The 21217-nt window shown below is 46.1% G+C and overlaps 2 protein-coding genes across 13 annotated transcripts in view; one reads left to right on the forward strand and one right to left on the reverse strand.

Annotated features, from left to right (window-relative positions):
* Window positions 1-4101, reverse strand: part of smarca4a (SWI/SNF related BAF chromatin remodeling complex subunit ATPase 4a) — a 131412-nt gene extending 127311 nt beyond the window's left edge. For 11 of the 12 annotated variants that reach the window (XR_011354268.1, XM_069927237.1, XM_069927246.1 and 8 more), the window contains exons 1-2: window positions 4021-4101; window positions 3442-3501 (exon numbers count right to left, since the gene is read on the reverse strand). The gene's annotated coding sequence lies outside the window, so the exon portion shown is untranslated. The remainder of the gene's footprint in view (window positions 1-3441; window positions 3502-4020) is intronic. The other variant, XM_069927238.1, reaches the window with a different exon arrangement.
* Window positions 218-17561, forward strand: LOC138756801 (uncharacterized). The gene is made up of 7 exons (XM_069923190.1): window positions 218-273; window positions 1150-1344; window positions 1630-1728; window positions 2524-2581; window positions 3823-4052; window positions 14270-14360; window positions 16750-17561. The coding sequence occupies exons 1-7, from the start codon at window positions 218-220 to the stop codon at window positions 16984-16986; spliced, it is 966 nt and encodes a 321-aa protein (XP_069779291.1). The 3' UTR covers window positions 16987-17561.
* The last annotated feature ends 3656 nt before the right edge of the window (window positions 17562-21217 follow it).

Consider the following 21217-nt stretch of genomic DNA (forward strand, 5'->3'; position numbering starts at 1 on the left):
CCTCAGCAGGTCAAACAGAGGACTTTATAGAGCAAAGATACATAACCGACGTTTCGGGCTTGAGCCCTTCGGGGCTCAGATTTATCAGAAAGTATGGCAGCAAACATTGGGAGGGGGGATGGCTCTGTGAATGGAGAGAGAAGGTGGAGGAAAGGAGATAGAAGGATGGGGAAGGGAGGGAGAGCGGGGAGTGGTCCAGCAGAAACCGGAGAAGTCGATGTTAATGCCGTCCACCTGGAGAGTGCCCAGACGGAAAATCAAGAGCTTTCTCTGGTACAATGAGGCCATGGACATGCATGCAAATTGAAATGGTTGGACATTGAGAGATCCTATGGATGCTGTGAGACCGGCTGGGTTCCCCAGCATTTCTGTTATTACAGTGAAAGAAGAATGCTGGCAACAACTTCCTCTGCTGTAGAACAATTCGCTATAGAAGTGGTCGCTTTTTAAAACCTCTGCCTGGACTTCATTCTCAGAACTGAAAATCGCATTAGCTGTTTGCAACATCAACTCTGAACCACACTGCATTTTTAAAATGCTGCCTGGATGATCTAAGATCACATCTAATCCAGATGTATCAGAGCAGGAAGAACAATATTGCTGCAGGCTCTGTCCATTTTAGACTAAGTTTGCACGTAAAAAGAATCTGCATGTATTGTGAACTTGTGTGGACAAATGGGCCGTGAGCTACCATTGAATCACAGCAGGGAAGTCAGTAGTTGAATGTGATCGGTGCAGAGCTGGCAGACGGCAGGAAGACCATTAAAGGGAGTAAAACACGAAAGTCTGCAGACACTGGGGATGAATAAAAACACAACGCTGGGGAAACGCAGTGGACTTTAAAGAGCAAAGGGCTTGAGCCCTTCATCAAGGTATTAGCAAAATGTAGGCAGCCACCCAAACAAAATGGTGGGTGAGTGGGGAGAGGCAGGGGGTAACAGGTGGATCAGGGTGGGTGGGCACACGAGCAAACGGGGGATGGCTCCGTGAATGGAGAGGGAAGGGGGCGGAGAGCTGGAGGAAGACAGAGGAAGTGGGAAGGGAGGGGGAATGGAGAGGGGACTAAAAGAAACCAGAGAAGTCGACGTAAATGCCATATGGTTGGAGAGTGGCCCAGACAGAAAATCAAGTGTTGTTCTTCCATTTTAGGGTTGGTTATATAGTACATGGACAGACACATCAGCGCGGGAGGGGGCTTGGCCCCTGGGAGGTCTCTGCTACTGTAAAGGTGCTCGACGAAGCAATCTCCCAGTCTGCGTCCAGTCTCTCTGATGTAGAGAAGGCCACAATGGAAGCACCAGAATCAGTAGATAACTCCAGCGGACACACAAGTGTAACAAGAAAGTTGGTACCCCATTCCTGACCCTTATCCCCTCTTCTTTTGTTCCATCTCTGGCAAGGATCATGCTTATTCTAAGCCCTGTCTCACACTCCAACGGAGTGTCTTTGATGAAAAATGTTATCCAGGTTTCCCCTCCATCAAGTCTGTAGTCAAAACATGCTGAAGGAGGAACTCTCTCCAGATGCTGACTGACATGTTGAGCAGACCCAGCTTCTCACTTTCCTTTAGCTCAGTGGTTCTCAACCATTCCCCCACTCATACCACTTTAAGTAATCCCTGTGCCATAGCCTGAGCTCACCAAAAATGGCAACAAGGAGGTACTGGACCCACCCCATGAGGTGCCTTGAGAAGGGCTCTGGTGATCTCTGGCAGCACTACAACCCTGGGTATGTGAATGGAACAAAAAGGTTTGAAAAGCACTGTTTTAATCATCCCTAATGGACTGGTTATGTGCACGGTTTCCAAAGGAAATGGACCTATGACAATTTTTCTCAAGCAAAATATTTCAGTAACAATTGGGTCTAGAGCAGTGGTTCTCAACCTTCCCTTCCCACCTTCACCAATCCCTTACTAATCACAGAGCACCGATTACTTAAAAGTGGGTTGGGAAAAAAGGATGCGAACCACTGGATTAGCTCGTTAGGGAACGGTATTGGCTCAATGCTGATCCCCAACCGGCAGTCAACCATCACCTTTCACGGAAGGGATATCTGCACCCCATGCAAAATTGTTCACAACTTGGGGCGAACAACAAAAAAAAGATTCCTGACTTTCTCCTCACACATAACCAACGTTACAGGCTTGAGTCCTTCATCAAGATATGGAAAAATGCAGATGGGCGAATGGGCGCCTGCCTGCATTTTCCTCATACCTTGATGAAGGGCTCATACATAAGAAATTGGAGCATTCATGGAGATGCAAAGGAAGTTTGCAAGGATCTGGGCAGGACTGGAGAAACACGAGAACATAAGATATAGGATCAGGAGTCGGCCCGTCGAGCCTCCTCTGCCCATTCAACGGCTGATCTGACGACAGGCTCGCCTCCAGCACTCTGCCTTTTCCCCATATCCCTTTATTCCCCTACTATGCTTCAATGGGCAGCAAATTCCCGATTCACCGGCCTCTGCGAAAAAGCAATTCCTCCTCATCTCCGTCCTAAATCTACTCCCCTGGATCCTGAGGCTCTGTCCTATAGACTCCCCCATCAATGGAAATGAGTTACCGATCTTATATGATTCAGTAAGATGCCCTCTCATTCTTCTAAATTCTGACAAGTCCAAACTCAAGCCTATAATGTTGATTATGTATCTTTATCTTGACTGTAAGAGGTACAAGGACTGCCTAAAGAAAGCTCTTGGTGCCTGCCACATTGACCATCGCCAGTGGGCTGATCTCGCCTCCAACCATGCATCTTGGCGCCTCACAGTTCGGCGGGCAGGAACCTCCTTTGAAGAAGATCGCAGAGCCCACCTCACTGACAAAAGGCAAAGGAGGAAAAACCCAACACCCAACCCCAAGCAACCAATTTTCCCCTGCAACCGCTGCAATCGTGTCTGCCTGTCCCGCATCAGACATGTCAGCCACAAACGAGCCTGCAGCTGACGTGGACTTTTTACCCCCTCCATAAATCTTCGTCCGCAAAGCCAAGCCAAAGAAAAAGAGGAAGAGGTGCTTCGGCAATTCAGTCTGTCTTGCAGCAGGCAAAGAGGAATTTCATGTCATACGACTCTGGTTTATCACTACGGTAATACATTGAATCTTGAAGTGCACCGTTTGGACCTGCTGAGCTTCTCCCGCAACTTCAATCACTGCGTCCCGTGTTTGACCCCCCCCCTCCCTCCATATCTGTCAACAGCAACCAACTGGGAGCCAATCAGCCCTCCAATACCCCTCCTTCCCCTGGTCAGAGGATGGGGGAACAGGAGGAATATTTCAGTGAGGAGTTAAAAACTCTCACCGGTGGCAATAGGCTGGTTCTTGTTTGCTTCAAAGGGGATCAAGACTTGGATTCAAGATGACCTGCACCCCTATTTCATAGGAAACCTTTGTCCACCCGTTCCCCCCGCCACCCCTCCCCATGCAATAAATCGCAGCCTCACCAGCTGGGAATCAGAAAGTCCGAGTGGAAGATGCGAAGAGAGGGTTTGGAGCCATCTGCCCTGCAAACCGAGGAAGGAAACTTCTAAATAACTATTTGTATTTCGCGTCCAGAAACAGAGGAGGAGGTTCGCGGAGCTGACAGGCGCGGATCCATCTCCGGCTGGATCGAAGGTGCATTGGGGTTTGATTTTAAAACTCTTCCCCCCCCCCTGTTCTTTTTAATTGCAGGGTGCCCCCCACTTGTGTGCGGGGAGCCGGGTGCACGGCTTTGTTCAGCGGAGAGGCGGAGCGGGGATGCGGCCGCGACCACCCCCGCCGCCCGACCCGGGCGGAACAATATATTTCGAATTAATCGCAATATAGAAACTAATTAATTTTAGCCCGAACGCGCCACCATATCGGGCGGCGGGGAGGGGGGGAGCCCTGCGGCGCGCACACACACACACACACACAATGGAGCCGAGCCGGATCGGCGCCCGGGCACCGCGGAGCGCGGTACCGGCTCCCTCCCTACCCCACCTCCCTCTCCCATCACTCCTCTCCTCCCCACCCGGACCCCGCGAGGGGCACGCGATTACCTGGGCAACGGGAGGCGGACGCCGCTCCGCCGGTGAGTGGAACAAAGAGCCGCCGGTAAAGTGTGGAGGGGGGGGGGGGGGGGAGAGAAGAGAGAGAGAAAGAGAGGACGGCAGGGCGCATGCGCGGGCCCGGGACTGCGGGAGTTGTGGGGGGAGGGGCAGGGGGGATGGACGAGGGATGGGGTGGGGTGGGGGAAGGTAATGGGGGAGGGGAGGGTGAAGAGGGGGAGGGGAGGGTGAAGAGGGGGAGGGGAGGGTGAAGAGGGGGAGGGGAGGGTGAAGAGGGGGAGGGGAGGGTGAAGAGGGGGAGGGGAGGGGGTGAGGGAGGGGTTGGTGGGTTAAGGAGTTGGGAGAGGAGGAGGAGAGAGGTGGGGTGAGGGAGGGGTTGGTGGGTTAAGGAGTTGGGAGAGGAGGAGGAGAGAGGTGGGGTGAGGGAGGGATTGGTGGGTTAGGGAGTTGGGAGAGAGGAGGAGGAGAGAGGGGGAGGGGAGAGGGAGGAGGTGGGGGTGAGGGAGTTGGGAGTGAGGGAGTTGGGAGAGAGGAGGAGAAGAGAGAGGTGGGGGAGAGGGAATGAGGGGTGGCATAAGGCAGAACAGAGAGGAAGTTACATATCATGGACCATGAGGGCTTGGTGGGGAATAGGGAGGGTGGGGGTTGGAGTTGGAGGAGGGGAGGGGTGGGATTAAGGGGAATGAGGGAAAGTGGAGAGGGAGGGGAAGCATAGACAAGAGGCCAGGAAGGGGTTGAGGAGGGGTAGGGGAGGAAGGGGAGGGGTGAGGTGGGAGTAGAGGGGATACTGAAGAGAGGAGGGGTGTTGAGAAGGGAGGGTGGGGAGTGTAGGGAGAAGTATAAGCAGTAGGAAATAAGAGATGGAAAAGAAGGAATGCAGGAAGAAGGATGGTGCAGATGGGAACGAAGAGGGAAGTAAAGTGTAAGGGGAGGGAGAATTGAGATGGTGGAGGGTGGGTAAGAGTTGGGGCTGGAGGTAGGATGGAATTGAATGGAAAGGTGATGAGAGAGAGGTGGGTATGGATGGAATGGGGAGGAGTATGTGGGGAAGTGAGGTGGGTGATAGGTGATGAGAGGGAGAGGTGGGTAGGAATGAGAGGAGATGGAGGTGCAGGGGGATGTGTAAGAGAGGGGAGGCATTGTCAAGTAGATGTAGGGGGCACGGAGGGAGAGGAGATTGAATAGGAGAAGTGGGTGGAGAGCAGGATAGGAGATGGTGAGGATGAGGAGATTGGGTGTTGGAGAGTCAGGATGGGATGGAATGGGATAATAGTGGGGAGCTGAAATGGCAGAGGGGATAGGAGAAAGGATGGGAGGGGTGAACAGGTAGCTGTTTGAGCAGGAAGGAGAAGAGTGAAGGGGAGGGCCAATGGGTTTTGGGGCTTCTGGATGGCAAGAAGAGGAACTTTAAGAGTGAATATTTGGGGTTTTGTTGGGAGTCATTTTCTCCTAAAGATCATACAAACTACATGAAATTTCTGACTCCATGGAAATGTTTTGGTCTATAATCTGCCTCATAGTTCTTTGATTTCTGTTCTAAATCTGTATATTTCTATAAGATCATTTGTTTTGTTTATTTAGCAATTAATCCCTCTTTAAGTCTTTGTTTCTTTATCCTTAATAAACAAATGGGTACTATTTCTTGCTTAAATACCATTCTTTGTCTCTGAACATAAGATACCGAAGCAAGAGTGGTCCATGCAGCAATCTTACTCAATGATGTTTTCATGTCCCATCTTTTGTTTTTTTATATATATATCGTGAAAGTTATCAATCTGGGGTGTAGCCACTGGACTTGCCTTCACAGTGTGCATGGAAATTCAAAGATCTCCTATCCAAGGGAGTCTAACTGGCCTATCTCTTATTTAAAGACTATAATTCTTGGCTTGACACTCCCCAGCTGGGGGGAAATAACTTTCTTGGGTCCCTAGAATGACAAGGATCCCAACTCACTTAAAGGAAAATTTGGAGGGACTGTTGCAATATACAGTCCTGAGAGAGCTTCAAATTCCTGGATGTCAACATCTTCGAGGATCTGTCATGGAGCCTCCATATGGATACAATCACAAAGAAGGCTCGCCAGAGGCTATACTTTGTAAGAAGTTTGAGGAGATTCGGTATGTCACTGAAGATTCTCGGAAACTTCTACAGGTGTACTGTGGGGAACATTCTGACTGGTTACATCACTGTCAGGTGTGGAGGTGTCAATGTACAGGACAGGAAAAAAAAAACAGAAGGTTGTTGACTCGGCCTGCAACATCATGGGCGCCAGACGTCACTGCATTGAGGACATCTACATGAGGCAGTGTCTTAAGAAAGCAGTCTCTATCCTCAAGGACTCCCACCACCCAGGCCATGCCCTCTTCACTCTGCTGCCATTGGGGGGAAGGTACAGGAGCCTGAAGACAAACACCCAGTGGCACAAGGACGGCTTCTTGCCTTCTGCCATCATTTCCTGATTGATCAATGAACCAGACACTGCCTCACTTGGACTTTTTATTGCACTAGTTTTATTTATTTTATAAGGTAGTTGCTGCAAAGCAACTCATTTTGTGACATGTTCATGATAAATTCTGATTCTGAAGATCTTGAATTGGAAACCATAACCTCACCATGTCTGTCATTGAGTGGTTAGAGGAACTCTACGTTGCACTTTTATTGGTACTCTCCCCGACCTCTTTCCTTCAATTCACATTTTGGAACTAGCCATTGCCCATCTTTGTTTTGCATGTTGGAGAATGAAAGGATATACGCTTGGTGCAGGAAAATGGCTCGATGGTCGAAGATTAATCATGATGTTGTGAACAGCCTTCTCCTGTTGGATTGTTGATGCTTTCTTGGAACAGCTTGTCTGCTTTTGGAGCGCAGGTCTTGAGTACGATAGCTGGAATGTTGTCCAAACCTTTGCTGTTTCAGCTGTAGAATGATATTATGTGGTGTGAATCAAATTGGCTAATGATTGTAAAATTTGGAGAGGCATTGGTAGGGTAGACAGAATCTCTTTCTCAGGATGTGTCATGTACTAGACAATGTGCTCAATATGGAGGGGGGGGGGGTGGGGTTAAGGTTTAATGGAATTGTATGGGAAAAATACAGTGAGACAGTGGTGGGTGTCTGAAACGTGGAAGCAGGTATAAGAGGAGGGTTTAAATTTTACAATTTGAATGGTGGGAGGAAACCAGAGCATCCTCGGAAAGTCCATGCAGACACTGGAAGAACGACAGACAATTCAAACCTGGGTCGCTGGTGCTGTAATGGTGTACTAACTACTATGCTACTCAGTACAAAGGGGTTAGAGCACACATGTCAAACTCAGGCCCGCGGGCCAAATTTGGCCCTTGATATAATTATATTTGGCCCGCAAGATCATATCAAATATGTATTAGAGCTGGCCCGCTGGCCGCTGCGCCAGTATAACGCATGCACAGCTAATACTACAAATCCCAGAATGCTTTGCAAATGCATTGGCACCGGCCCATCAGCCCACTAATCGCCCCCACCTCCTCTCTTTACTTTCATTACCATCTGTGACCTGTCGCCTAACTCACATGTAATAAATCCCTTACGAAAAATGGCCAAACGAAAGACAGAAAACACGACCTTTCAAGACAGGTGGGAGGCAGACTATATGTTCATCATTTTAAAAGACAAACCTGTTTGTCATTGAAGCAAGTTGTTATTTTTTTGACTTGTTGGCTTGTGAAAAAAATACATTTAAAAGGAGCTTAAAGGCTATAGAGAAATACTATTTATTTCTCATTTGTTAATGCTTCTTCTGGAAAGAGTTTAACCAAAACTATTATTAAACATTTATTTTAATAAGTAAAAGTTTAACATTACATATGTTGAAAGAAGAGAAAACATGCAGATGTTGAAAATTTTCAGTAAATATTTAGTTTGGCCCACGACTTAGTCCAAGTTTTTAATTTTGGCCCTCCGTGAATTTGAGTTTGACACCCCTGGGTTAGAGGGATATCTTTCATGTGCAAGCAGAGCTTCGGTTTGATTTGGACATCATGTTCAGCACAGACACGAGGGCCGAAATGCTGCACTGTTCTGTTCTGACTGGCACCTATGATGCTGAAGGAAGTTGGGGTGTCTCATTCCACTGAGTACCTCTGGCTGAAGATGCTTGTGAATGCTTCAGCACCCTCCTGCTGGGTACAACTTTGTGTGGGATTTTCTTGGTGGCCAACCTCCTCCATTAGCTGCTTTATTGTCCACCACAACTTGCAAAGGTTGGACAGCAGATCCTTGATCTGACCTGTCACTTGTGTGATTAGATTGGTCTCTTGGATGCTGCCTTTGTTATTTAGCAAAAAACTTTACCAATTGACATAGTGCTGCTTCCAACATCCCTTTCTGCAATCTTTGGACCTAGAATAATGCTAGACTACAGGATGTGGCCGACCAACCACGTGCTTAAGTGACACTGCTTGAGTGTCCTCATCAACATCTGTCAGGACTTTTCTCCTGTTTACAAATGATTCCTTGAATCGGACTTTGCTCCCTCCTCACTTTCAGCAAACGCATCAATCTATTGTCATGGACGTTTCACAAAATTTGTTGTTTTCCGCCACCATTACAGGTGCAAAATTGGGGTAACAAATTAAAACAAAATGAGTGCAGAAGATAAGTAAGGCCGTGTCTGGAGTTCATTGTCCATTCAGGAATCTGATGGTAGAGGGGAAGAAGCTGTCCTTGTGCCGTTGAGTGCACATCTTCAGGCTCCTGGACCTCCTTCCTGATGGTAGCAGAGTGAAGAGGGCATGACCTGGGTGGTGGGGGGTCCTTGAGGTCAGAGGCTGCTTTCTTAAAGACACTGCTGCTTGTAGATGTCGCAGGGTGAATTAACAACTCTCTGGAGATTTTTCCTTGCCCTGTTCATTGGTACCTCCACACCAGACAGTGATACAACCAGTGAGTCACCAAAGTACACCTGTAGAAATTTGCAAGAGTCTTTGGTGACAATACTGAATCTCCTCAAACTCCCCATGAAGTATAGCCACTGGTGAGCCTTCTTCATGATTGCTGGTTTCCGTGTGCCTGACATCTTTCCACTTTGTACCCAGAAATGCAGTTAGCCTGCAGTTGGCATAGTTTCCCAGCCTGGTATTTCCCCCACCTGCCCTACTCCACCCTCACCCAACAATCTCTGCTTTATGTCCAGGTTCAATCATTCACAGACTCCAACCTCCACCCAGCCTTCCCTATGCATCTTCCTGGCAATCACTGCAAAACTGACAGCTGACTTTTCCTCCATGACTCATTGACCCTGATTTCCCATTATCATGGATAACCTCCCACCTCCACTTTCCAATCCCTCTTTATCACTTCAATCCAAACATCTATTGAACCAACTCCTAAATGTACACAATAGCTGAGCATTTACATTTCTCTGGAGAAGATTATCTTGTAGATTTGCAGCAGTCCAGAATCAGCTTTCTCCTAATCCTTATTTGAGAATGATTTCCAGACGAGAGAGACAGGCTCTCAACTTTTTTCTCCCCACTCACATACCACTTTAAGTAATCCCTTACTAACCACAGAGCAACTATGACATAGAACAGTACAGCAGAGTACAGGTCCTTTGGCCCATAATGTTGTGCCGACCTTTAGACCCTGTCTCCCACATAACCCTCCACTTCAAATTCCTCCATATGCTTGTCTAATGGACTCTTGAAGTTCACCCATGTACCTGTCTCCACCACTGACCCAGGTCGTGCATTCCACGCACCAACCACTTTCTGGGTTTTTTAAAAAAACCCTTCCTCTAATATCTCCCTTTTACTTTTCACCCATTACCTTAAAACCATGCCCTCTTGAATGAGCAGTGGTCCCCTTCCCAGGGCTTGTATACCTCTATCATGAATCCACTCATCCTCCTCTCTAAAGAGAAAAGCTGTAGCTCCCTTAATCTCTGCTCATAATGCACACTCTCTAAACCAAGTAACATCCAAGTCAATCTCCTCTGCACCCTTTCCAATGCTTCCATGTCTTTCCTATAATGAGGCGACCAGAACTGGACACAGTCCTCCACATGTGGTCTCACCAGAGTTTTGTAGAACTGCATCATTACCTCACAGCTCTTAAACTCCATCCTTTACCTATGCCATAGGTGGGCTGTGATTAATAAAGGTTACTTGAAGTGGTATTTGAGTGGGGGGGGGGGGAAAGGTTGAGAACCATTGCTCTACACCTTTAACCCCACAAAAAGATTTTATGTTTCAAGAATTAATGCCATTCTTCTAAGCTTGAGTGAGTACATTTTCCTTCTAATCAATCCCTTTATCCAGGAGTCAACCTATTGAATTTGGCCAAGTAGTTCTTCTTTTGGTAAGTTGACCAAAATTGCACACCTTATTCCAAGGTTTTATTGCATTGGCCCTAATCTAGTACGTTATGCTTGTGTTTTTTTTAAACCAAAAATAGACTTTGTTCGCTATAAATTATTTATTAAAGAAAAATAGTTCAATGTCTCTTGACAAGTTTTGTATCCATACATTTCTATCAATCTACATTACATTATTACATTCTTTTCTATTTCACAGCAATGCCAACACTCCTGTTTGTGGGGTTTCTCCTCAAGCCCAGTAGCAGGACTCTAGTGTGAGGTCCTTCCCCTCAGAACCCTCACATTGGCTGCACCAAGCCTCAGTATGTCCCTCAGCACGTGCTCGTGCAGCCTGGAAGGTGCCAGTCCACTCATTCCCCCACCAACATCTCCATATGCTGAAAGACCATCAGGATTCAGGAAGGCCAAAGTGAGTCTTTCACCGAGTTGATGGTCCTGGATGTCTGACTCTGTATATAGCCTATAAAGTGGAGAGTCCTCTGATATGCTGTCACTGGGGATGAACCATGATAATGGTGTATTGCTGGACACCTGTATTGTGATGGGAATTAATTCCTTCTGTCATTGTTTGACTTGAAAACTACAAAACAATTTGGTTGATGTGAAAATCTCTATGCAGAAAGTCTCTCTAAATCTGGTAATCAACTAATATTAGAGTCCACCAATAATATGAATATTTTCCTGCATCAGTCTGCTTGTTATTGTTCTGTACGCTAAGTGTGAGCTTACAATAATCAAGAGTTAAGGCAGTGGGGTGTCTGACCTCAGTGTTTGTGGGACAAATTGTGCATCAATTGATATTTGGAGACCGTATGGAATGACTGAGAAGGAAATAATGAATTAGACATACTGGATGTAGAATGTGAAGTAGAGACACCTGAATATTGAATAAAAGTGCGTCAAATGTAACATTTATTTTAAGGCATGAATCTTAAAAAAAAACATTAACTATCATTTAAACAGTCCCCTTGGCTTCAGCTTGATTAATAGTGCAATAACAATTATCGCACCATTAAAAGGTTACTTGTTAAATCACCTGAATTAAATTTTCTATGGCGAGTTTAATGGGAAATTAATATGAAAATCTGGAAAATGAGCCTAGAGCTATGGTTATCAACTTTTTTCCCCCCCACTCATATACCACCTAAAATAATCCCTTACTAACCTATGGCATCCTCCCTCGCCACCATTCGAAGCCCCAAACTATCCTTCCAAGTGAAACAACACTTCACATGAGTATCGAGTGGGAGTCATCTACTGCAGCCAGTGCTCCTGTTATGGCCTTCTCTATGTTGGAGGGATAGGGCGCAGACCGGGAGATCACTTCGCTGAGCACCTTCACTCTGACACCATTAGTGGTAGGGATCTTCCAGTGGCCAACCACTTCAATTCCGTGGCCCACTCATGCTGACGTGTCTGTCTATGGCCCCATGTCCTATCTAACCAATCATAAAATGGAGGAACACACTTGATTTTCCACCTGGCATGGACATCGGCTTCAGCTAGCCCACTCCCTGTTCTTCCTCCCCATAGCATGGTCTTCTTTCCTCCAGATCTTCACCCCCAACACGGACTTACCACCCAGTCCCATTCATCCGAGCTCCCGACACTTTGAACGACGCGGTCAAAAGTATGGGCTGCGTAAAACTTGACCCCCCCCCCCCCAACCTAATTTGACCTGAAAAGTAGACCAAAAAATGTGACTATTATACAAGTAAAAATGATAGTATTTCCTTCCACCACTACTCTTGGTATCCTGTTCCAGGCACCTGACACAGCAACCAAACAGAAAGGAAGGCTGCAGTTGAGAAGAGAGAAATGGTTTTGATGTAGCTGTAACTGGACCAGCTGTAATATTAAATGGTTGATAAGAGATCATATAGGAGGAAAATCATTGTACTATTAGTAAATGAAAGAAAATAGACGTTGGGATTCCACTGCATGACAAGAATACAGGATAACAAAGAAATTATCTGTGTGTTCTCTTAAAATGTATAATTCCTATGATAGTTGCCTCATTAAATCCTTAATTTTGAATTGGCTATGGTCTCTCTTGCACGTTTTTGGATAATGCTTCAGTGATACAGGATTGTAATTTAACAATGTTCATATAACCAGCAGGGAACATGCATGTTAGATTTGGTCTGCAATACTGCTCATGGAAGAACCCTCACTGGACCAGGCATAATGTGGTGACCAGACCTTTAGCAGAGGACAGTTGGCAACTGGGCTAATCATTGCTGTGTTTTCTCTCCCCTCCGCTGATCCAAGGACACGAGGAGAATAACGAAGATGAATTCCATTGTCTCATTAAACGATTGACACTCACTCTGCTGTTTGCATACAGATCAGATTCTGCCACAAACCATCCAGCAAAGCGGCAACAGGAGGGAGTGTGAGGAACCATTTAAATCCCAGCAGCAGCTTAATATTTTAACTGAACGATACACTTTACATGCAATCTGAAAAGTTTGGAAAAATGAAGGTACATTTCCTTTTGGTTCATTCTGACAAAATCATTTCCAGTTTTGAAGCCTGAGTGTGTTCCTCAGAGACCCAGACTGTCAAACCTGAGATCCTTCACCACCAATTCTCCCCCTGTGTAATTCTTTGTAGGAATAAGAATTCATACAATATAGGAGCAGAAGGAGGCCCATTGGCCCATCGGGTCTTTCCCGCCATTCTAATCATGAGCTGATCCTCCCACTCAGCCCCACTCCCCATTACCCTTGATGCCCTGACTAATCAAATACCTGTCAATCTCTGCCTTAAATACAGCCAACGACCTCTCGTCCACAGACTGATGACCCTCTGACTAACGAAATTTTTCTGCATCCAAGTTCCAGAGAAAGATTAAACAGGTTAGGACCTTCTTCCCTGCGGTGTAGAAGAATGAGGGGAGATTTGATAGAGGTACTTACAATTATGAGGGGGACAGAGAGAGTCAGCTTTTTTCCACTGAGGGTAGGTGAGATCCAAACCAGAGGACATGGGTTATGTGTGAAAGGGGAAAGGTTTAAGGGTATATTAGGGGAACCTCCACATGGAGTGTGGCATGAGTGGTAAATGTGGGTGCCATTTTAACATTTAAGAAGAATTTGGTCAGGTACATGGATGGGAGGGGTATGGAGGGCTAATAGGATGGGTGCAGGTCAGTGGGATTAGGCAGAAAAATAGTTTGCCACAGATTAGAAGGACCCAAGGGCTTGCTTCTATGCTATAACGTTCCATGGTTTTGTCTCTGTTTTAAATTTGACACCCTTTTGTCCTAGAATCCCCGACCATGGGAAACAACCTCACCACATCTAATCTGTCCAGGCCTTTCAGCATTCAAATTGCCTTGGTGAGGTCCCCCTACCCCATCCAACGAGTACAGTCCAAGAGCTGATAATGGTTCCTCATGTACTAAACCTTTCTTGTGGCTTCATGTGATGAATGACTCGGCCTGGTGAATCCCCACCTGGGCTGAATCCCAGATCACTGAGGGACATGAAGCAAAGCATGCAGGTTCACCATGGTGAGGTACCAAACAATGCTTGGAAACAGATATCAGCGGTAAAACAGATAGTTGCTCATTAAATTAGAAATCTCATTTTTAAACTTGATGGACTCAGCCCAGGACATCACTGGCAAAACACTCCCCACCATCGAGAACATCTACAGGAAACACTGCTGTCATCAAGGATCCCCACCACCCAGCACACACTCTGTCTCACCGCTGCTATCAGGGAAGAGGTCTCGGGGCCACAAGACTTGCACCAGCAGGTTCAGGAACGGCTGCTCCCTCCACCATCAGAATCCTCAACCACAAACTCACTCAGGAACCCATTTAAGGACTGTGACTTGTGCACTTTATTGATTATTTTAATTATTCTCTGTTTTCAGGAATCTAAAGGAAGGATGTGGACGTTATGGAGAGGGTGCAGAGATTTACCAGGATGTTGCCTGGATTGGAAAATATGTCTCACGAGGCAAGGTTAGCAGAGCTGGGACTTTTCTTTTCGCAGCGAAGAAGGATGAGAGGAGACTTAATAAGAGGTCTACAAAACTCTGGTAGACACCCATCGCCATTTTCCCAGGGTGGGAGTAGCAAACACCAGAGGACATCCGTTCAAAGGGAGGAAAGTTTAGGGGAGACATCAGGGGTAAGATTTTTTTACAAAGAGTTGTGGGTGCCTGGAATGCCTTGCCTGGGGTGGTGGTGGAGGCTGGAACATTAGGGGCATTTAAGGTGGTGTGTAGGGCTCACTTTTCTAAATCTAAATTATCAGGGATAATTCGTGCTCTGGGGATTCAGAACAACTTGGTTTTGTGCCAGGTTATTGAAGGGAAGGGCATGGGCCCGAAACAACAGTTATGTATCTCAGATGTCAGATTTCATACATGACATCCCATACAACCCTGAGATTCCTTTTCTTGTGGGCAAGGCAGGATTACCACTTCCTGGCAATGCAAAAAAAAATGCTGCAGAAATAGAGGTCAAATGCAATCCGTGTAATGCCTCCTAAGTCACATGTTTTATCAGTGCCCCAAAATACTGGGGTTCTGGAGTGGAGTTTTCAGCACATTATCCAAAATATTCAGTTAATTTGCAACCCCGCCCATTGATTGTAATATTTGGAACATTTGAGACTTTTCTCTTTGGAGCAAAGAAGGATGAGAGGAGACTCAATAGAGGTCTACAAGATTCTGAGAGCATAGACAGCCCTTTTCCCCAGGGCTGGAATAGTAAACACCATATGTACAGTGAAGTGAGGAAGGTTTAGGGGAGATATCGGGGCTAGTTGGTTTTTTTTACAGAGTTGTGGGTGCCCAGAATGCCTTGCCAGGGGTGGTGGTGTAGGTTGGTACCATAGGGGAATTTGGGAGACTTAATCAGGCTCATGGATGAAGGAAAAATGAAGGGTTATGAAGTAGGAAGGATTTAGTTTTTTTGGTAGGAATATATAGGTCAGAGCTGAAGGGCCTGTACTGTGCGGCAGTTTTTTGAGTTCTAAAGCACAATCTCAGTGGTTTTGTCTCCAGTGGCACTGCCACAGTTAAAGGAGATATAGAGTGTGACAGCGAGAAAACAAGCCCGCATTTGGAAGCAAAGAAATCTGAGCTACGGGTTCTGCCCCAAATAGTAAATGCTCCAGTTCTGCATCAAGAAATTGAAATAATTAAAGATCAAACCTCCTGATTTCACCCAGTAAGTAAATGAAAAACAATTAGGAAGTTGAAAGTTTGTACAAACTGCATGATGACCAGCATATCATTCAGCATGCAACAGAGTAAATGTGGCAAAGTTGTTTCCCATGGTAGGGGAGTCAAGGACAAGAGGGCACAACTTCAGGATTGAAGGGCACCCATTTTTAAGACAGGGATGCGGAGGAATTTCTTCAGCCAGAGAGTGATGAATCTCTGGAATTTGCAGCCATGGAGGCCAGGTCACTGGGTGTATTTAAGGCAGAGATTGATTGGTATCTGAACAGTCAGGGTATCAAAGGTTATTGGGAGAAGGCAGGGGGCTGAGTGGGAAAATGATCTGCTTATCATGGAATGGCACATCAGACTCAATGGGCTGAATGGCCTACTTCTCTGACATGTTCTTGTATGAGCAGCATAATGAAAATGAATTACAATTTATTTAGAACTCTGATAGTTGGATTAATCAATCCAGCATCTGGTATTCTGTCAACCATTCAGGGTAGGAATATCCTTTGTTCCTTCACAGTGATCAATGGGTTGGTTGACATCAAAAGTTTGTAAAAGGAATTCAAAATTGGAAATGTCTTTAATAAAATATGGCAGTGGGGAAAGATCGGAGAAGAGGGACTAACTGAATAGCTTTCAAGAAAAATTGCCTGAATGCCCTTGTTCAACCAAAAACAGATAATCTTATTGTGGAACTATCCAAACTGTGCTTACCGCAGAATCTTAAAGGCACTTGCCAAATAATTCTCACTTGGAGAAGCTTGGATTAATGGGAATTTCTTAAAGGCAAATGATGTCCACCATCCCTGATCAATTTCTTAAAAATAGTAAAAGGATTATGAAGGGAGATTAATACCCAAAAGCACTGGAGAAACTCAGCAAACCATGCAACATTTTTCAGGCCTGATCCATTCATCAAGGTGTGAGGAAAAAGCAGGCAGGTACCTGAACAAAATGGTTGGGGGGGGGGGAGAGGAACAGAAGCAGGAGATCATAGTTGGTGGGTAGGAAGCTGGGAAGTGATAGGGAGAGGGGGGGGGGTGTGAATGGAGAGGGAAGGGGATCGGGAGGTTCAACAGGATGACATGAGTCCACAGACCAGGAGGCATCTCTGGAAAGGGAAGCAGTTAATGTTTCAGGAACTAATCAAAGTATTTCTCTTTCCACAGATGTTAACTGATCTACTGAGTGTTTCCAGCATTTGCCCCAATTGCTGGATCTGGAGAAGTTTAGAAAAGGACACCTTTGCGGATTACAGAAAAATGCTAAGGCCTCAGTGTGAATTCAAGAGCTATGCCAGGGACAACTATGTGGGGAGATGGGAAAGGCCTGCTGGCATTTTATCTTTGGATCAGAGCAGGTTGATGGGAGACCTAACAGAGATTTTGATAGATTCTCCCAAATAGCTCTTTTTTTCCTGCCATCTTAAACAGGTGTCTGATTCAAAGTCAAGAGAAAAAAGGAAACCAAAGATTAATTTGAAATGCAGTTTCTAAATGGACAAAGACCCTGCAGCAACTGACAATCAGAGAACTGATTCACTGGCAGGACTGGGTACATTTTCTGTCATTTTAACTACTGCAAGAAAGATTCATTTTGTTCTTAATTTATATGTAACTATTCTCCATGTTCTGTAATTTTTTTGGAGACTTTTAAAACACTTGCTTGATAAAGGGAATAAATTGGCTTTGCTGTCCAGAAGACTATATTGGGCATAATATCCCACCTCGCCTCACTTCGGTTAAGTACTGGGAGAAGAGTGGGCAGTTAGAGAGATATTGATAGATTGTCCCTAATAGCTGATTTCACTGACTAGGGAATCTACCAGCCGAATATCTTTCTGCTGTGATGTGAAGCACTGTGACTGTTAAAATGCTTTGAGAAATAATGAGGCATTCTGCAAATGCAAGAGTTTGACGCCTGTGGCCTTTCAGGAACTCACCTAAATTATGGGAATAATTAAAATGCAAAGATTACATTGCGCTTTTTTGTCTTGTCTTCTTTGTAAAATGACCTTCCCACAAAGAGGAAATCTGACCCCACTACAATCAATAGACTTTCTGCCCAGCATTTGCTTTTCCATTCAAACCTTATAATACCACTCCAGCAGGGAGCGCTGATAACACATTAACGCTCTACTCCAAACCCATTGCTTGAGGCCATCCTTTCAGAGGAGCCAGTGCATTTCTCCATCTCTGAGGCGTGCCCTGGGGATTCTGAACAACTTGGTTTTGTGCCAGGTGATTGAAGGGAAGGGCATGGGCCCGAAACAACAGTTATGTATCTCAGATGTCAGATTTCATACACGACATCCCATACAACCCTGAGATTCCTTTTCTTGCGGGCAAGGCAGGATTACCACTTCCTGGCAATGCCAAAAAAATGCTGCACAACGTACGCCTGGAAACAAAATGACATGTAAACCAACTGTGCAATGCAGAGGGGGGGGGGAACAATAAACTGTAAGAGTCCTTAAATAAGTCCCTGATTGAGTTTGTGGTTGACAAGGCTGATAGTGGAGGGGGAGCAGCTGTTCCTGAAGCTGGTGGTGCGGGTCCTAGATGATTGCTGCTGCTCTCCGACACTAGCGTTCCCTGTAGATGTTCTCAGTGTTGGTGAGGCTTTTGCCGGTGATGTTCTCAGCTGTGTCTATTACGTTTTGTGGGGCTTTACATTCAAGGGTATTGGTGGCCCATAACAGACTGTGATGCAGCCAGTCAGCACACTTTCCACCGGTATTTTTACCTCCTATGGACGCTGCAAGATCTGCTGTTTCTCCAGCATTTCTGTGTTTTGACAGCAACTGCAGACTTGCGTGTTTGACTCTATTGAACCACTCGAGAGCACCACATGGTGGCAGAGGAATTCTTCTGATGACTGGCCTTTGCCACAGCCAAGCAGCAGCTCATCTACCTTCCAGCTGCAGAGTCAAGTCGCCTGAGTTCATGGAAATGCTGCATTCCATTTACTTTTCAAAATAAGCATCAGAACTCCCTCTCATCATTTCCAGAGAGGAGGTGACTTCCAGAGGAGGGGGGAGCACATTTAAGTTCCTGGGATGGGGGGGAGGGGGGAGGGTCACTATCTTTTCAGAACCCAACACACTAAAGGAATAGTGAAAAAAGCACATCAACACTCTACTTCCTCAGGAGTTCGAAGAGGTTTGGCATGACATCAGAAACCCTGGCAAATTTCTATAGTGGTGTAGCGGAAAGCGTGCTGACCGGCTGCATCACAGTCTGGGATGGGGACACCAATACCCCTGAGCGTAAAAGCCCTCCAAAAGGTAGTGGACACAACCTAGAATATCACAGGAAAAACCATTGAGAACATCTACAGGGAACGCAGCTGTTGGAGGGCAGCAGCAATCATCAAGGATCCACACCACCCAGCGCACGCTCTGTTCTCGCTGCTACCATCAGGAAAGAGGACTAGGGGCCACAAGACTCGCACCACCAGGTTCAGGAACAGCTGCTCCCCCTTCACCATCACTCCTCAACAACAAATCAAGAACTCATTTAAGGACTCTTACCTTTGCACTCTTTTGTTACGGGCACTAAAGCGATCGGACACCATTATGACAACCTTCTACAGGTCTATCAAGATCGGAGGCCAATCCACAGGACCATAGAGTGGCAAAGAGGATCAGTGAAGTCTCTCTCACCACCACCCCTCTATCAACATGATCTTTGTCTTGCACATATCTTTCAGCTGCTCCTGTTGGGAAAGCGATCCAGAAGGATCAGAGCCAGCACCCCCAGGACGAGGAACAACTTCTTCCCACGGGCAGTGAGAATGCTGAACGACCAAAGGAACTGCTCACACTGACCCTCTGAGACTCTCATAGTCACAAAAACAATATTTATTTGTATCTATGAAGACTTGTCCTGAATATGTATTGTTTGTCCTGTATGTGTATTATGTTAGATTGTGTGACTGCATGTTTTGCACTGAGGACCGGAGAACACTGTTTCATCAGGTTGTAATTGTGCAATCAGAAGGTAATAGACCTGACATGATTTTTATTCCTCTCAGTATTGCAGTTTGTTTACTTTTTATTTGTTTGCATGTGTACATTGTGTCATTTCTTTTTTGCACTATCAATAAGTGGTAATTCTGCCCGGCCCACAGGAAAGGATCTCAGGGTTGTATGTGATGTCAGGTGTGTACACTGATAATAAATCTGAAATCTGAATCTTACTCTGCTCAGCACAACTGCGGTGAAGCTGAGACTGAAACCTCATCTGAGAATTTGAGCTTTTATTTTGGGCTGTGACTCTGGGCTGACAGTCCTCACCCTCAAGGACCTGCTGAATCCACCCATCACCTTATTGTTTGCTGAAGATCATGGGGTCCAGTTTGATGTCATGACTCCAATCTCTCACCTTCAGCAGGGCAATATTCCCTCACTCGGGCACCAGAGTGTCACCCTGCCTAATATTGCCCTGCTGAAGGTGAGAGATGGATTCAGCAGGTCAGGCAGGATCTGTGGGGAGAAGTGGACAGTCTGGGGCTGTGCAATTAGCATATTACAGCACCAGCGATTGGGATAGGGGTTGGAATCTGGCAATGTCTGTAATGAGTTTGTAAGCTCTCCCCGTGTCTGCGTGTATTTTCCCGGGGGGGGGGGGAGGGGCTCCAGTTTCCTCCCACTTCAGAATGTACCAGGGTTGTAGATCAATTGGGTGGCATGGACTAGTGGGGCAAAATGGCCTGTTAGCATGTTGATCTAAATTTAAGTCTTCCCTCTCCATTCAGAGCTATCCCCCCTCCCCATTTGCTGGTGTGTCCTCCCTCCCTTATCCCCCTATTACTTCCTGTCTGTGCACCACCCCCTGCCCCACCCCATCATTTTGTACAGGCACCTTCCTACATTTTGCCCTTGATGAAGGGCTCAAGCCCAAACTGTCAGTTATGTATCTTTATCTTTGCTATATATAAAGTACACTGTTCGACCTGGTGAATTTTCTTCAGCGTTGTGTTTTTACGAGTCATGAGTTTCAGATTGGGACCCTATTTTGAGGCGAAGGTGGGAAGGAGAGGTAGGAATCTTAAAAAGGGGAAGAGCCAGTGGTCTGGAATGGGTTCAGAGAATGGGAACACTGGAACTGGATTGGGTTGTAGGCTCCCCATGTGAAATGTGATCTGCTGTTCTGTGATAGAATAAGTTTACAAAGGGTTAATGAGAAAATACAGTAGCTGCTTTGTAACATGGTGCCTTCTAACATGACCTTCCCTGTGCTGTAATGAGAGAGTAACTAACATCACAAAGAATGTAGTAATGTAAATATACCAAAAGGACACATTTCCCAGCCGTCTGCAGACACCTCAAGGGTACATTTTGTGTAAAAACAAGTATTGCTAGATGGGTGAAACTTGTAGGGTCTCATGCAAACCCCTGCTCAAAGGGGTATAAATGTGGGATGAACACTCCATATGCTTTGAGTAAGACTCAGTGAAGAGAACAAGTTACTGAACTCTTTCTTTGTGCCCCTCACTCCTGCTAGAGCTATCAAGGTTCTGCTGCTTGTTTATTACAATGCGGGCTGACTTTCACAGTTCCCGCACCTTCCCCTGGGGATGCAGAAGATGCATTGCATAAAGAGCCCAAGATCTTTACCATGTAGGAGTCTATCA

This window comes from Narcine bancroftii, chromosome 3 (assembly GCF_036971445.1).
Source record: "Narcine bancroftii isolate sNarBan1 chromosome 3, sNarBan1.hap1, whole genome shotgun sequence".
NCBI classification, from domain to species: domain Eukaryota; kingdom Metazoa; phylum Chordata; class Chondrichthyes; order Torpediniformes; family Narcinidae; genus Narcine; species Narcine bancroftii.